The following is a 16,676-nucleotide window of genomic DNA, read 5'->3' as shown; positions in this document are numbered from 1 at the left end:
CCTGCTGAAAAACCTTTTCTTTTTGCTTGCTGTATTCCCAGTGCATGTCTGTGTAACAACTAAAACCCCTCAGAACCTTTATTGAGTTCAATAAATGTTTAATTCTCCTTTTGTGTGATGGTCTCTCCATTTCTCTCATCTTTACAGTAACATTTATTTGCATTTATGCCATTTTAACTCATCTTTCTTGAGCATGTGTTGCTAAATTTTTATCTAAAGTTAGTTCACAGATAGACCACCTGAATCCCAAAGAATAGCCTGAAACTGTTGGTTGTTAATGCTACTTAAAGAACTGACTATATGTCACTGCAGTAGCTATTCAAGATTCATTCCCAACTTAAAGCCTGTAAGACATTATTCTGTGTTCTCTGATCAAGGAAAAACTTCATCTGTCATGGTGCAGTTGAGTAGCTTAATCACCAAGATACTTACAAGTGAGTTACTAGGACAGATGTACCAGGACAAATTTTTCCAGCTTCCTTTTATCTATCATAGTTGAGTAACTCAGGATGTCCTTAACTGTGCAGTATGAGTTGCACGACACCAAATTAGTAAAGTAGGCTTGTAGTGTGTTTTGCTTGGAATTAGAAAGTAACAAAGCTTTCTCTGATGTCCTCCTTCTAGGAGAAATCCAAAAGTATTCCAGATGATGTTGCTAAGGACATGAGAGGTGTGCAAACACAGCTGCGGAACCACGTGGCCCTGGAGCATGAGCTCTCTGGGAACGAGCAGCAGGTAATGGAAGGGATTTGTGATCCTTACTGTGTAGCTAAAATTCAAGTTTCCGTGGCAATCATAGTAATAATTTTGTGTTGTGAACCAAATTATTAGTGGCTTTCTGTGAGAGTCTGAAAATCTCTAAGGATCTTCCTTAGTTTTCTGCTTGTTAAACATGTTCATGGCAATGATAAAGTAGGTCATTTAAAAGCTTACTAATAAGGGACACTGTATAATGAACACTGCCTATTGAAGTGATTCACAGGGATATTTTTTATCACTGTTAGAAATGTGTGATTATGCCAGGATTTATTATGTGTTTACCACCTTCTTCAAAGTTCTCTAAGACATTACAAGGAAAACTCTAGAATCTGTTCTATGAGCAGAGAAACTGAATACTCATTTAACACAAAATGCATTGATTAACTACTGAGAATTATAGAAGGAAGGATGGGCCAGCAGTCTATAATTTTTTAACAAGGTTAGAGGAGTAGAAATAGGACTGTGAGAAAGAAGGATAAGGTTCATTTTACAAACTTGTGAAAAGTCTCTGTTCTTAAGAACTGCTGCTATTTAGACAGCTTCCTTGTATACAGATTTGCTTAGCTTCAAGTAGATTGATAAAATGAGTATGAGTTTCTCTTCATCCTTTTCTTTAGTAAATGTAATGGTGTAATTAACATAGCATGTGTTATATTGAGATTACTGAAGTAGTTATCCCAGTATCACTGATCAATGACCTCATATCTTGGCCTTGTGGCAGATAACACTGGAATTGACCAGACCAGCTGCTAGTTACTTTCAAAGGTAAAAGAGCATGAAGAGAATATAGTCACAATTAATCTATATTGTCACTGGGGAAAACAAGGTACAGTTAGCTATTATTTGTGTTACTCAAGTAATAAATGGTACAGCAAGGAGGAGAAATAAAATCTGCCTGTGTATTTGAAAAAACACTGTTGTGATGAGCCTTAACAAACACTGGATGTCACTGTTATTCCATAGAACTGAAATCAGGGAAGACTTTGTTCAGCATGAGAAAAGTTAAGACAGAAAATATTGCTTGAATTATAGTCCTTATTGTAACTTTTCTGATACTAACTGAATCTCCATGACTCTTTCCTGTCCTATTTTGTTGCTGTGTATAGCTACAGGAGCTGATCCAGTCTGCGAGTCATGTGCTGACCCACTGCTCAAAGAAGCAGGCAGAAGATCTGAAAGCAAAGCAGCAGGCAATAGTGACCAACTGGAAGGCCTTGAAGTCTAAAGTGGAACTGCGCAAGAAACTTCTGGAACAAGCATACAGGCTTCATCAGTTTCAGGCACAGGTAAGCAAGCACTTCTGCTTCTGTCCTTTGGTACACAGGAGAAAGCTGCCTTCAGTGTATGTGATACACAGGTGTAGCTCTGAGCTGTAGAGATTGATGTAAAAGGCTGCAGGTTCTACCTTTGTTATTAATAAAGTAAGTGTCTGTAGCTGCTTAGAAAAGTGTTAGAGGATGAACATCCTTTACCTTCTGTGGGAAGGGAAGCTTATATCCAGCTGTGTACAGGATAATTGAGTTTTCAGAAACAGTTGTCACTTTGCAGGCGTAGCAGAAGTCTTTTCAAAGACTGCAGTTCCCACTGATAAATGGTAAATGATGTTGTATTACCATCTGTACTGGCTAAAAGTTTGTTCACTTTCTCTCTCTTAGGATATTCGATAACCCTCAGTTAATTTACTTCATGAAATGTATTAAATACAACTCACTGGTCTTTGCAGTAACTTCTCAAGCTGCTTATGCACACTGGCACACATATATCAGCATATCATCATCATCTGCAAAGCACAGTAGTTTTCTCTCCAAAGAACTCAGGAGGTCACTGAGCTGTGATTTGCCACAGAACACTTTGTGAATGTCTGTAGTCTCAGTGAAGGCACCTGAGCTACATCACTGCAAATTATTAGACTATTGCTGCAAGTATTGCATTAGGATGTTTTGATGTAGATTTCTAGAATACCTTCCTATTCTTCATATTCTTGAACTGTTCCAGGTGTAACTGCAGTGTCAATTAAAGATACCTCGGGTAGTTCACGTTCTGCTCCCATGTTTGCTGGGAAGCAGAGTATATCCAGGATATGCTCACCTGGAAAATACCTTCCCAGAAGCTTGTTTTTAGGATGTGCGCTGCGATAAAGATCACAATAGAGTGTACATGATACTTTTGTTAGCATGAGAGGCTTCTGCACATTAGGCTAATCCACTCTAAATCTCTTTAAAGTGTTAAAACTACCATCACCAGTCATATTTTATCCAAAGACAGATTGTACAGTTAGAGATAAAGGATGTTTATGGCACTTTGTTTTTCTGAAAGTTTGGTTGGTTTTTTATCTGTTAAGAATCCATTATCTTGTACAGAACTGTTGACAGAAAAATAAAATTAATTAGAATTTGACTTAAGGAAAATTAAAGTGGCTCTACTGATGTAGCTGAAAGGCTCATTTGTTCACTGTCTTCCTAGCAAGCTGTGCAAAATTTTGATGATAGGTAAAAATCCATGGGTAAAATGGAACTGGCAAGAACCTGTTTCTATTACATAGTTTCCTTCAGTGGAAAACCCAGGAACAAGAGGAAGTTCTTAGTTCTGTGTAAGAAAAGAGCATTTTTCTCCAGCAGTTACTATACCTAACAGTCTTTTAAAGTACACTTAAAAATAAAAAGACCATTTATCATCTCAGAATTGAATCAACTAATCCAAACACAATTCAACTATAAAAAGACTTCATTAATCATCCCAGATAATCCCCACTACAGTCCCTTGCAGTCCTATTTTTGACCAGCTGACACATAAGAGCACAACATGTATTACAAATTCAAATGAGATGCCTAAAGTAATTGGACTAGTGAAGATGAAGGATCTAGTGCAAAGAGAGACATAGAGAAAATGTCAAAATATTTTTACTTGCACAAATTTCTTCAGTCAAAATCAGAAAATAGTTCTGAGATTTCTTTAAGAATTTTCTTGCTTATAATTAGCTCTGCTGAATGTTTCAGACATTTTAAGATATTTTAAGTATGTTTATTGGTCCATCAGATTTTAAAAGTAAACTAGCACTACATCCTTGTTCTTTGCAGAGTTGTATTTGTGCCAATCTCAGTCATATAGTTCCACAAACCAGGAGCTGGATCTGTGTATCTAATATGCTTAAGCAATTTTTTTCTTACCTGTGATTTGCCTTTTTCCCACCTCTATTACAGTGAGCTCATTTGTTTTTCACCTGAAAATTCTCAGTCTCATGTTAGAACATCGGTACAACTTCAGTTCTGAATAGACTTGTATCAGCCAAAGCTAAGTCACAGAAAAGTAGGGTGATACTGTTCTATCCTCTGAAGGAATAACACTAGAAAACACTTAAGGACACTTAAAAATCGCTAAATGAGATCATGATGCGATACGACACAGTTTGATTTTTATTATGATAATACAAAATGTGTAATTTCACACAGTATGTAAAAATTCCTGTAACTGGTTTATCCACCCCAGTTAAAAATCATAGATTTATGCAAAGCCTTACTGAAATAATTTCTTATCTATGATTTTATTATCTAATATTCACTTCAAGTTGAACAATCAGCCTAATATTTTCCTGTCAGGTAACCGAAGCTTGAGCTCTAAGCTCAACTTTCACGTTTTCTTGGGTTCCAGGTATGGGACTATTTCTCATGGACATCAGAAATGATAAGGGAAATGAGAGCCAAGGAGACTATCCGGGACATATCTACTAGCAGCCTGAGACTTACGCAGCATCAACAGCTACTGGCAGAGATTGAAGCACGAGAAGAGAAGTATAATCATGTTGTACAGCTTGGCCGGTCACTCTTGCAAGATGAGGAAATTGCACCAAAAGAGGTAATTGAAACTCATTTGAGTTCAGTCCCACACACTCAGCTACTCAAGACCAGAACTACCATACCACAGCATGCTGCCAGCCTGCAAATGCGTGTGTGCACTCACACGTGTCCACTGCATGACCTACATTTGTCTCCGTGGATTACCTGTCTTGAGCACAAACACATGTTCCTTTTCCTGCCTCAGCAGCAGATGAGTTCTGGCATTTCCTGAGGGCCCATGGAAGCAAAGCTGGGCTTATTTGAGAAATTCATCGTGTTCTGAGCAATGGAGACAATTCTAACCACTTCCCCAACTGTTTTCACACAAGTACAATTCTTCACATTACAGTATTATCCCAGACCAGATCAGGTTGGACAAAAACCTGACAAAGAATGAAAACACTCAAACATATGAGAGAGTTTAAAGATTAATTGAAACATTCCCTGTTACAATGAATTATGCTGGTATATTTAATTCCCCAGAAATGGAAGATGGAAATAAATATTTCAGTTAACTTCTAAGAGTCTCACAGAATTATTTTTTTCCAGTACCTGCCAGTTTACTTCTTCCCTGACAATTCATTACCATGTCTCCTGAATACCTTCAGAAAACTGCAGAGTTTGTGCAAATTATTCTCCCATCTGACCAAACTATTTTCTGAAAATTTGTTGCATATTGCAATGTATTGCTATAGTAACTAGAAAACTTCCTGATGTAAAGTCATTTGCCTGTAGAAAAAGCTATGAAAAAATAGTTTATAGAAGGCCTGTGGATATACAAAGCTTGAAAGCTAAAATTAAATGAAGTCTAATATTCAGGCATGTATTCACTGATTAGGAGAAAATGCTTAAGTTGATAACTTCAGTATCTGTCCTATCCCAATTTGAAATGCTATAATTGCACTGTTATGACTAAAGATAATGGAGAATTATTACTTGATTCTAGAAGGTGCACCTGAGAAACAGTTACCTACCTTTGCTCTTGGCTTGGACTGATATATATGCTGTAAGAAACATTCCTCCATTCCTGAAATGAGGTGCCTTTAATTATCTTAGTCCAAGTATAAGTGCTAGAACTTATTTTACTTTCTTTTTGACAATTTTGTTTCAATTTAAGAGGCTTATTCACCTCTATGCTTAAGCTTTTCTCCTCCCACCTTACCCTGGTCCATGTGATATAAAGACCAACATAAGTTTTTAATTTGAAATTGTGTTCAGATTCAGCAGAAGCTGCAGGCTCTGTCGGAAGAGAAGGAAAACGTGTACAATGAATGGAAACAGAAAAAGGAGTGGTTGGAGAAAACACACCAAGAACAAATGTTCTATAAGGATTGGGATCACCTGGACATGCTCCTGAACTCACAGGAGGTACGTGAATTATAAAATTGAAGCAAGCAGTTCAACTCTTCAAGAACTTGAACTCTTCCAAACTAGAAGGGGCACTATTGTTAACCTACAACTCAAAATCCTTGGGTCTGTGTGTAGAAGAGGCACACTTTTTATTGTAATTATTTTCAATGTGGTATCACTTAGAGACTGTAGCAGTGTACAAACACTCCCCCACCCCCTTTCTTATGGGCTTAGGTGCAGAACCAGACACAAAAGATGATCCTTGCCTGAGAGAGAATTGCAAAGAAGAGCTAAAAGCGGAGAGTCACAACAGAAGAGGGAGACAACGGTCCAGTATTAGTCAGCTCTACAGATTGCAGCAGGCCATCTGCTTAACTGCTGGCAAATTGTTCTGTAGACTTCAGAGTGAAGGGAAATTGTAAAGAGGTTTTGAAGGAGGACAGGGAGATTACTTTACAGGTGTTGCTGGAAACCTCACCCCAGGCTGAGGGTTAGTGCTCAGGAAATACAACTGGTGCAAAATTGATGTTGGCAGTGTGAGTCTATCCAGGAAAAGCAATTAACTTCTCAGTTCTACAGGGGAATTGATAGCAGTGTAGAGAACAGGTATGAAAGAATGTGTTTGTAAGAAATAACAGTTTGATGCAATGCTGTTTGATGCAGTAGAGAAAGATGAGCTAGTGAAAAAAGCCCTCTCATTAGAAAGGAGAGCTGATGCAGTTATTTAAAAGGGACCGAATGATTTTCTTATTATGATTATGCAGCTCTTGAAATATTTTTTTTTTCACCAATGTTAAATTATACTTTCTTTTTCTTGTACTTTTCTGGATTCCTGAAACTATTTTTAAAGGTTCAAGTTTGAAGTATTATGAAACTTAGTGTAGAATTCAGCAGCATTTTCTAGTCACTCTGTGCAAATTCATGTATTGATAGATTGTTGTAACTGTGCTGAGATGTTCAAGCTACATAGATGGGTTGAAGGCTGAGAAACAGAAGGGTTGAAACAAAGCTGAAGGAGGTTGTACCTCTGGGTCTTTTCTTATTAAGGAAAAATAATTCTTAATCCTCCAAGAATACTGGCAGCATAGTATAATGGCTATCAGTTTCTGCAGAGCTCTATGTTTCCACCAGTGCTTTACCACTGACACTAAATCTTTTGGAAAACTGACACTGGGCTGTGCCATGCAATGATACTTAGCTCTTTGGAACATCTGGGCTTGGAGCCTTCTGCTACTCGTTCCCTGAAGAAAATGCATATCCTCATAGTTCCCTACAATTGGCACCCTTGGCAAGTATGGCCTGCATCCTGAGTTTGAGCCAAAACATGAGACCAAGAGAGTTTCACCTAGGTTCAGGTTTCTGGAGTAAAATACTTCTACTGTTCATTTTTTTATTTGTTCCTTAAGTGACAAATGGCACAATTTGCATTATAACTATCTCAAGTCTCTACCAAGCAGTGACACATCATTGCTAAGCTCCTGTATGGGCAGCATCATCAGGGAAAATGTAAACTCTACAAAATGTTGGCCACTATATTATTTCTGTTTTCATTAAATGGAGATCAGCCCACATGAAGAGGTACTGTGGTTATGGCATCTGGTTTGCTCTATATACCTTAAAGGTAATTCTGTACAAAGCTACTATGGGTTAGTGTTTCTTCTTGCCCTGCAGTTGTGAGTCCTGGTAGCAAAAGGCTACACTACTCTTACATGTGCCCCCAGCACATTCTGTACAGGTAAACTGTGCTTCACATGTGCTCAACTTTAATCAGGAAACATGTAAATGCTGTTAGGTGGGAAGAAGAGACACTGAATTTCTTCATATCTGAGGGTGCAAACAAACAGATCCTTGATGAGCTGTGAACCTTCAGGATGAGTTTCAGCTCTCACTACTCTGGATGTACTGATCAGGCCAATACTCTGAAGAGATTTCCTTTCAGGAATGGCTAGCTTTCCTCCATCATGATGACTCTGTGGTGTCCATTCTTGTCATCTTGGTTTTCACCCAGAAATAACACTGAGCAAAACACCATGAATAAAAGGCACCTGCCTCAGAACTAAAGAGTATTGGTGAAGCATCTCTGATGTACTTCACCAATTCCAGTGCAACCTGCTCATTTTAAATCATATATTGCTGTATTTAAATCCATTTTACTGATTTGACACCTGGCAATGTTGGCAATCACCTCACTGTCCAGAGCAGTGTCTATCCACAGTGAGTATGACTGCAGAGTGATACAGGTTTAGGCTACTAGGCTGCTGTGAAGGCAGAGACTACATGTGTTTACATACAAAATAAGCTGTCTCTTTGAAGAATTTATGGAATGAAATCAACAAAGAAAGCAAATCACTGCAAGAGGAGGGTCATTTGCTGCTGTTCATGGAAGAACAGGAAGGAATTTACCTTCTGGTGGTTTCTAGTCCCTCTTTAGTATGCAATGCATCAGCCTGGCCCTACATAAAAGTTGCAACATTGTTCTGATTCCTCTGCAGTTGGAATTCCTGTATCCCCAGAATATCCCTGATTGCTTTTGTTCTCTCATCTCTAAAATGGGTTATTCCTGTGCTTCAGGACTCCCATCTAAATGAGGGAGGAATAGCAAGAACCACAAAGGAGAAACAGCAAGAAGCACGAAGCTGTTTTTTGCAGCTGCCACCATCTGCCTTATGGATCAACATGTGTGGTTTGATTGATGTTCCTTAGTCACTATTTCTACTTTGCTTCTCTGCATTTGAAGAACAACTAGAAGAGGAGTCTGTTCCTTTTGGATGGCGCTCTGTTCTAAGGAGTTAAACTGTGGCTGCGTAGTGACACAGACTCTGCTCCCTAGGGACACAGCAAGAGGGTAGGAAAGCAGTCCCTTTCAAATGTGCTTTTAAAAAGTATTCAGCAAAGACGTCAATTGAAGGCTCTCAAATCACTTTCCCAATGGGAATATTGGGATTTGCTGTTTTCAGGAAAGACGAAAGAAAGGACACATTCAAAAAAGATTCCTTCCAGGCAAACTAATATAAGCAACCTCTCCACCCCTTGTGTTTCTTCTAACTTTTGTGTTTGAAACTGAGCTCAGTCATGTGTGTTTCACTTTTTACATCTGCAAAATACGTGTGTAAGAAAGCAGCTTGTATCTTCCCAGAATTTCTAGGTCTTATTTTCCCAGCACTTCACATGGCTTAAACCAAGTCTCTCCCCCAGCAGCAAGGAACAGGGGAAGGAAGAAAGTAACAGAGGAGTGTTTTAAGCTAAGAACTGTTATTAAGAAGTGCTCTCTGATTCACTGTGTGTGCCAGTATGACAGGCTTGACTTTATGCCAGCATCTTATATTACATCCAAGTTACTTAAACTTTTGAAGGATTTCTGCAGAATTTAGCCTAGGATTGTTCTACGCTAAAGAAAATAGAGCACATGTGGAGAAAATTAGGCAAAAATCTATCTTTCTTTTTATTATTATTATTCATTCAGTTGTGCTGTTGCATGGAGCTGCTGTAGGAAATTCTCCTAAGATCTGCAAACCGAGATCTTGCCGTTCAGAGTGCAGAGAAGCAACAGCTGAAAAAGAGAAGGGGAAAAAACCATAAATATCATTTTTGCTTTGAGCAGAAGCAGTGTCCAAGACACTCTGCTCCATTCTAACCTTTTAACAGAAGCAGATGCCTTGCTCAGGTTAGCTGCTTTCCTTTTTCTTTCTCAGATGAAATAACAGCGAGCTCGCAGGCTGTCTCTAGCAGGCGCTGTTGGCTCCCTCCTGCTCCGTCTGCAGTCTCACTGTCAGAGCAGCCAGGGAGCAGAGCCTCATGCTCTGTAATTTATCTTTCTGCCCATCCCATGCTCATATCACTTTGCAGATGTGACAGGCGGTGGTAGCAGAGCTACAGAAGAGCTGTGCATTTTTATTTTGAATGTGGATTTTTTTAGTTTATAATTTTTTTCCTGGAGAATGTTTATTCAGCTCTCGTTCTTTCGCTTCAGAGGAGGAATGGAAATTTCCAGTGCCCAAGGAAAAAGGATTAGGAGTTGCTTTTAAAAACAGGGGGTAAGGCAAGAGTCTGTGGCTTTGATTTTTGCATTGCATAGGACTAAGCTTCAGAATGTTATGCAGGGACCATCGCTGCAAACTTTCATCTGCCACCTACGTCTCCACTGTGGAAGTGATGCTGTCTTCCAGCAGAAAGACCCCACCTCCTTCTTTTGAATCTGCTGTGCGGGACAGGCCTTTCCAAAAGATGTCAGCATCAGCACGGCATCCTCCCACTAGTCAATCAGTCACAGAGAATCTTCCAGGAAATGCCAGCTCACCACCAAGCAGCGTGTCTTCTGGAGCTTACTGTTCAAGGCTAGATATTGTCCTGGCACACACAGGCCAGAGGAAAGGTTTTGGGAGAGCTAGTCGCTGTGTCAGTCCTTCTGGCGAGACATCCAGGTATTCCAGACCTCCCAGCAACCCTCAGGGCCATGGATATGGGCATTCTGACACTTGGTCGACATCTGCATCTTACAAGCAATATTCAGAAAGAGAAGAAAGTGCTCATTGTAATTCTCCAGAAAAAAATGATCCCTTGAAGCTTGCTGTATCTGTGCCTCCTGATGTCCTCTCCTGCAAAACTCCAGCAAGCAGGACATCACACCTAGATGTTGATCTGTCTGCTATTCCAGCTGCCCCTGCACTCCGCAGAAAAGATCTGCATGCCTCTCTGGAACCTTGTGGTTCTTTTCCACTGCAGCAGGGCTGTAGCCAGTGCAATGTCCAAATGCCAGAACTCCATCCTTCAGTGAAGCTTTACATTTCAACTTGCAACTTGATGATAAAGCCTTTTCAAACAGATTCCCATGGAAGCAGTCACACTCATTCAAGCCTGCTCTTGCCACAATTAAAGAAGGTGCCTGAAACTCCGGATGGTCTTCCAATAGGATCTCAGAAAGCAGAACAAGGCCTTCCATCAGATGGATCTCCATCCCTTCAAATCACAAGATTTCACGTGACTTCTTCTAAGTGTACTGGCCTTCCCCAGCAGGCTGTCTCCAGAGATATATGGCTGTCCCCAGCTGTGCTGACTGAAAGAGAAAATTCAGCTGGTGGGAGTGAGGTCACAAGGAAGGATTTCAATCCAGAGCTGGTTGTCTTTCAGAACCGTCCTTCATTGAGGCCAGAGTTTAGGAAGACTCCATGTGATGTTCTAACACCCGCTCACCACGAGGTTTCCAAAATCACCCTGCTACTTGCCACCCCTTGGACTGCTATGCCTGTCCAGGTGGTAAGAGAATTTAGAAGAAGTCCAAGTCCAACAATCTTTATCAAAACACGTGATTCAGCTTTAGCTGGTCCACCCTTCCACCCTGTGGATATCGGGGCTGGCCTCTCCCTATCAGTTAATCCAGTCTGCTGCTCAGGATTGCTTTCTAGCCATTGGGCAAGATCTGGTTTGAGACCTTCCCAGGAAACATGTACTCTAAAAAGTGTATGCCCTCACCACCTTTTGACAAACATTGCAGCTGACACCACGTCTTCAGTTCACAGAGACATAGAGGATGTGTGGTGTCCATCTATCGCTGTCAACATTGCATCCTTTGGATCTGGGAGGAGAGTGGTGAAGATTTCCATTCCATTCTAGAAACACTGGCAAACAGAAAATATAAGTTTTGTTAATCAAGCCATGTGGATTTCTTTTTGCATAGTTCGTGCCATGTTCCCACTCCCTAGAGATGAGTTACGGGACAATCAGAAGCTGCTTGTGTTCTACTATCACTATCAGCTTGATGCATCCTAAATGAAACAGAGCATTCTGAGCTGATTGAGCACTGAACAAGTGTTTCATTTTAACCATTAGACTACTTTTGTTTACATGACATGCTCAGTGCTATGTATGTGATTAGAGATTTTGTATAATTGGCCCTTAGTGCTCAGCACTTTGAAGGTCCAAGACTTCAGGTCCAAGGACTGGTTTTCTTCTCTGCCAGTTGGTTTGGGACCTAAGACAAATCAGTGTAGTTTTTCTTATATTTTTCTGTTTCACTCTTTTAAGTTTTTTTTTACTTCATATTTTGTCATTTTAACCATTAGACTACTTTTGTTTACATGACATGCTCAGTGCTATGTATGTGATTAGAGATTTTGTATAATTGGCCCTTAGTGCTCAGCACTTTGAAGGTCCAAGACTTCAGGTCCAAGGACTGGTTTTCTTCTCTGCCAGTTGGTTTGGGACCTAAGACAAATCAGTGTAGTTTTTCTTATATTTTTCTGTTTCACTCTTTTAAGTTTTTTTTACTTGTCATATTATGCTGTATTTCTAAGTGGCTAATTCCTGATGTTGTGGCTTTTAAAAGTGATACTTGTTTTCAAAAGCCAAAATATTTAAGTGTATAGGAAGAGATAACCTCTTTTCTTTCCCCTTGGAAAAAGAGAAGTACCACCCTTGCCTGGAGGAAATGGAGGGAATTTAGTCTCCACAGCATCTCAATATTGGAAATCCCAGCGAAGTTTCTAGCAATGAAACTAGGGGGAGTTTAAGAGGAATTTAGTCTGCCTTCAGAAAAATGTTTCATAAGTAAACATTTTAATTATGATATTGTATGGGCATAGGGTTCTGGTCTAACACCTACTTCTTACAGGATAGGAGTCAAGCCTGCAAATTTTGAAGAAGAAGGAGGTCGGTGGGATGAAAGGATCGTAACAGTTAGGGGAAAACAAACATTGAGTTCTCTCTGTGTTTTTCCCATATCCATTTTCAGTATCAGATAATTCTTACACTGGTGAGACAGCACGCAGTGGGAGGGGAGAAGTAAATTTTAAATACATTTAACACTAGAATTTCACATCTATATTGTGAGGTCAGAAGCAAATGATACAGTGAGGTCAGTATGATAGAAAAGGTGTCTGTGGGGTTTTTTATAAACAACTTCAATGTGTTCTATTCCACTTAGGGTTATAGTATGATACTTTGTTATAACTTTTACTGAAATGAAGCATAATACAACATATATGTGATCCATAATCATGGTATTAAGCATATATTTTTACTTAGATAAAGCAGATTTAAATGTTGGGGTTTTCTCATTAATTCTTTTTTGTATTTACTTTTATCAGAATGAAATCAAACATTGTTGTCATCTATCTGGGCAGAAAGTTTGGACTCGATTATGTGCTTTAAGTGAAGCCATTTAAAACTGAGTTTAACTCTGTCTTTTATTTCATACTTAGAGCTAAAAGTTTTTCAGTGGAGTTCCAGCAAGCTCAGGGCAGGCAGTGGGGGGGCAAAATCTGTGGAGCTTGTTAAACTGTGAAGAGCAGAAGGAGAAGGGTGTGGATTTGCACAAATACTTCAAATACTTTTTCTTCTAGAGAAAGAAAAATTACATTTCTTGGAAAACAAATTTATTTTGGAGCTATGTCAGCTTCCAGTGTGTAAAAGTGTGAACCTGTGGCACCCAAGGAGCATAGTCATCCTAATGACTAAAATGTTTCATTCAGTATTTCTCCAAAACCCAGAGCTGGCCTGAGCTGTCACAACTCTGTGTGTGTGTGTGTGTATTTATATATTCCTATTTTATTTTAAATGAACTTTTTTTTTAAAATTTGAACTTTGCTTTTACTTCTGCATTAACTTACATGTAAGAGGCCTTATGACAGTGTGGCTAAATCTATGCAATGATCTCAGAAGCAGTGAAAACTCCAGTTAAGTAGGGTTAAAACCTCAATTTCTGTGCTTTGCATTGTTAAAAATTTGGTTATTTTTCACATGCTCCATTTCAAATCTCAGAAAGGGCCAAGTTCATTTTGTGGTTTTAAGTGTTTTTTACTTAAAAATTAGTTTGTTATATAGTGAGTGGTTGGTCGAGTCCTTGGTGCTTTTTGTGGCATTTTTAAGCATTATATTCCTGATGACGGGCCATTCTTCATAACAGAAACAAGCTTGAAAGCAAGTTTATACCCGCTGTGTGCTGTGGGAGGTTACCTGAGGAGAGATACGCAGTGTTTTGTGTTTGAAATCAACATGCCTCATTGAAAGCAGGAGTTTGGTGTCCTGTCTGAAAATATGCCAAGAAATGCGTCTCTGGCCACAGGCCAGCACTGTGCTGTGGTAGGCAGCTTCCATTGTGCTTTCAGACTGGTGTAATGAATGCTTAAGTGAAAAAAATGTTGTGGTTCTGATTCTAGCAATTGCTGCCATAAGATTTCTGTTCAAAAGATGAATGGAAGGCTTTTCCCTCACCAGCCCTCCAGGTAGCACCATTAGTGCTACCAGGGCTCCCTTCTCCTCAGCGTGTTGCCTTCGCCGCTCCCGCAATGTGCGCACCCAGTTTTCTTGTGCACCAGTTTTCTTTCTCAACATTCAAACCTGAGTTTCCAAGAGCATTTTCACGGACTTCTACTTGGAAGAACTGGCCCAAAGCTTTCAGAAGTCAGGAAGACTTCTACCCGCTGCTGTAACAGCTGAAGGGGCTCTGAGTGCTCCGTGTTATTTGCGTGTACTGATTTTCAGTGAGAGCAAGGCACCACCGAGTGCCACTCTGGTGGCAGCTGCTTATGACTCACCAGCCCACACCCCTGCTCTCAGATGTCTCTGTAGATGTTCCTTGCCTTTTTCTTCCACCACAGATACATGAGCAAAAAAACAAATAGCTGACCATTTCTTCAGGTATGATGGAGTCTGCAGTTTCAGTGTTAGTAATATTCTATTTCAGTGTAACAGCAGTGAAAATTAGATAGTAATTACAAGTGGTTTAACAATGCATTACAGTAGACTGGCCTGGAGCCCACCTGTGTGGAGATCTTCTCCCACAAGAACAAACAATTCTAAAAACACCCTAAAAATAATAATAATAAAAATTTTAAAAATGATCATTTCATACATTTAATGAGTAAGATACATCAAAGGATTAAAGTTTGAATGACAGAATATCTGCCTTCTGGTGGAGGGTTGTATTTAACAGACAGAGGCATAACAAAGGTTTTAATGTATTTCTTTAGGCATCTTGATGATTTATGTGCCAGAATTATTAAACACTTAGGCCTGTTGTACAGTGGCCTTCCCCTCTTGTTGATAGTGATTTCTGTTTTGGGATTTAATCACCTTTCTCTGATACTCAGCATGGATGAATATAAAGCAATTCAAACATTAGCCTAGGCATGATAATCTTCTGTGCATTTTTCTGTATATGCAGAACGCTCCTTTCATTAACTCCCAAAAATGAGCCAGAAAGTCAGGCCTTAGTCTGGCTGGCTGTCTTCTTAGCCACAGCTGCCAATGAGGACCATCAATCAGCTGGAGATGAAGGTGACAAAGTGAGATAATGACTGAAATTTAGGGTCTGTCCAGAAGGAGCAGGGTGAGTCTTAGGCCTCCCCTCAACACAGCTCAGGCACGGCCGGGGCCAGGGCTGAGCCTCAGAGGGACCAGGTGGGAGCAGGGGGGCTGTCCCACAGACAGTCCGGGTAGCCAGGGCCTGTTGGTACATTCAGACCCAGACAAGTAACCGTGGATTCCCCTGCACATAACACATGCCTGGGAAATCTATCCTTTAGAAGATGCCCTGTGGGGTTAAACAGTCATCCAGTACTTCTGTCCAGACAAAGAACATCATTACTGATTTTCTAAAGTAGCTGCTGAAGAATATATTTTCTCTCCTACTATAAACACCCTGTCAAACTGTTACAGAACCGTTTTGTTTTGCAAAGCAAGAAGTATCTCTCAAAATGTTATTTTTCCTGTGTACATCTTTCACACTATATCACTGATCTCAAATTCTCCTTCCATCTCTGCTAATTGCACTTTACACAGGTAGAATTACTGGTTGGAATTTCTCATTGTTATCCAAATACTTACAATTCCATGAGTTCACAGAATGGATTACACAGTGCTATATCCCAACCAATAATCGCATCTCCTCGTAGCAGCCTGAGTGCTAAAAGTCTGTCAAGTCATATTCACTCCACTGTGAACCTTGTGTACAGGTTATTTTTGTTCATGTCCCTTCAGAGCCTCTGACTGTAGTATTTGTCCAACTGTTGTCTCATCACTGAATAGGGGAGGAAACTGTGGACAATTAAATCCACAGAGAAAGAATAAATGCCTACTGGCCTTCAGCAAAGTTTATAATTTTTTTGACAATAGATAACTACATTGTTTTTTCTCTTGCATTTGACAAAACTGAACATAACAGAATGCCTGGGAGAAGTAATTAGGCATTCAGTCTTCTTAACACCAGAAAAGAGTCAAAAAACACTGTGGTGTCTTAGAGATGTCTGTGGGTCAGTTAGAAAAGGTCCTCACAGTATTCCAAGCAAGTAGCAGAGATCAGTTTCCTTAAAACTGATTTGTTATTTTAGATTAAGATCTTTCTTCATCAGAGACTGATGGAACAGACTATAAATAAAATTAATGCAGACAAATTGGAAAGATGGCCTGAAAAAAAGAACAGCTGTAATGTACTTGGCAGAGGTGCAAGCTAGGACATTTTTCAGGAATAATTAGCTGCATCAATACAGGATGGGGACAAGAGAGTCTTATAGCAGTTCTTCTGAAAAGTTTCTGGAAGCTTATAGTAGATTGCAAGGTCAAGCTGAGTGCATGGTAGTGTGTAAAAGATAAGCACCATACACAGATACCATACACAGCAGAAGACTATAGCTTGGAAAGCACACTTAAGTTCTCTGTTGTCTTCACTGCCTCCACTAGCAGCCTTATTGCCACTTCCTGCACTAAGTATTAGGAACCCCATTTCAAAATAAGCAGGAA

General features: G+C 39.7%; 1 protein-coding gene across 1 annotated transcript in view; it reads left to right on the top strand.

Annotated features, from left to right (window-relative positions):
- The window catches only part of SPTBN5 (spectrin, beta, non-erythrocytic 5), a 93,685-nt gene that overhangs the window by 34,070 nt on the left and 42,939 nt on the right, over positions 1–16,676 (top strand). Inside the window, exons 30-33 of the mRNA XM_009999616.1 lie at positions 625–735; positions 1,866–2,045; positions 4,408–4,611; positions 5,811–5,960. Of these exons, the coding sequence (XP_009997918.1) occupies positions 625–735; positions 1,866–2,045; positions 4,408–4,611; positions 5,811–5,960 (645 nt within the window). The remainder of the gene's footprint in view (positions 1–624; positions 736–1,865; positions 2,046–4,407; positions 4,612–5,810; positions 5,961–16,676) is intronic.

Source organism: Chaetura pelagica, unplaced genomic scaffold (assembly GCF_000747805.2).
Source record: "Chaetura pelagica isolate M959 unplaced genomic scaffold, ChaPel_1.0 scaffold55, whole genome shotgun sequence".
NCBI lineage: Eukaryota > Metazoa > Chordata > Aves > Apodiformes > Apodidae > Chaetura > Chaetura pelagica.
This window is presented reverse-complemented; position numbering and strand designations above follow the sequence as displayed.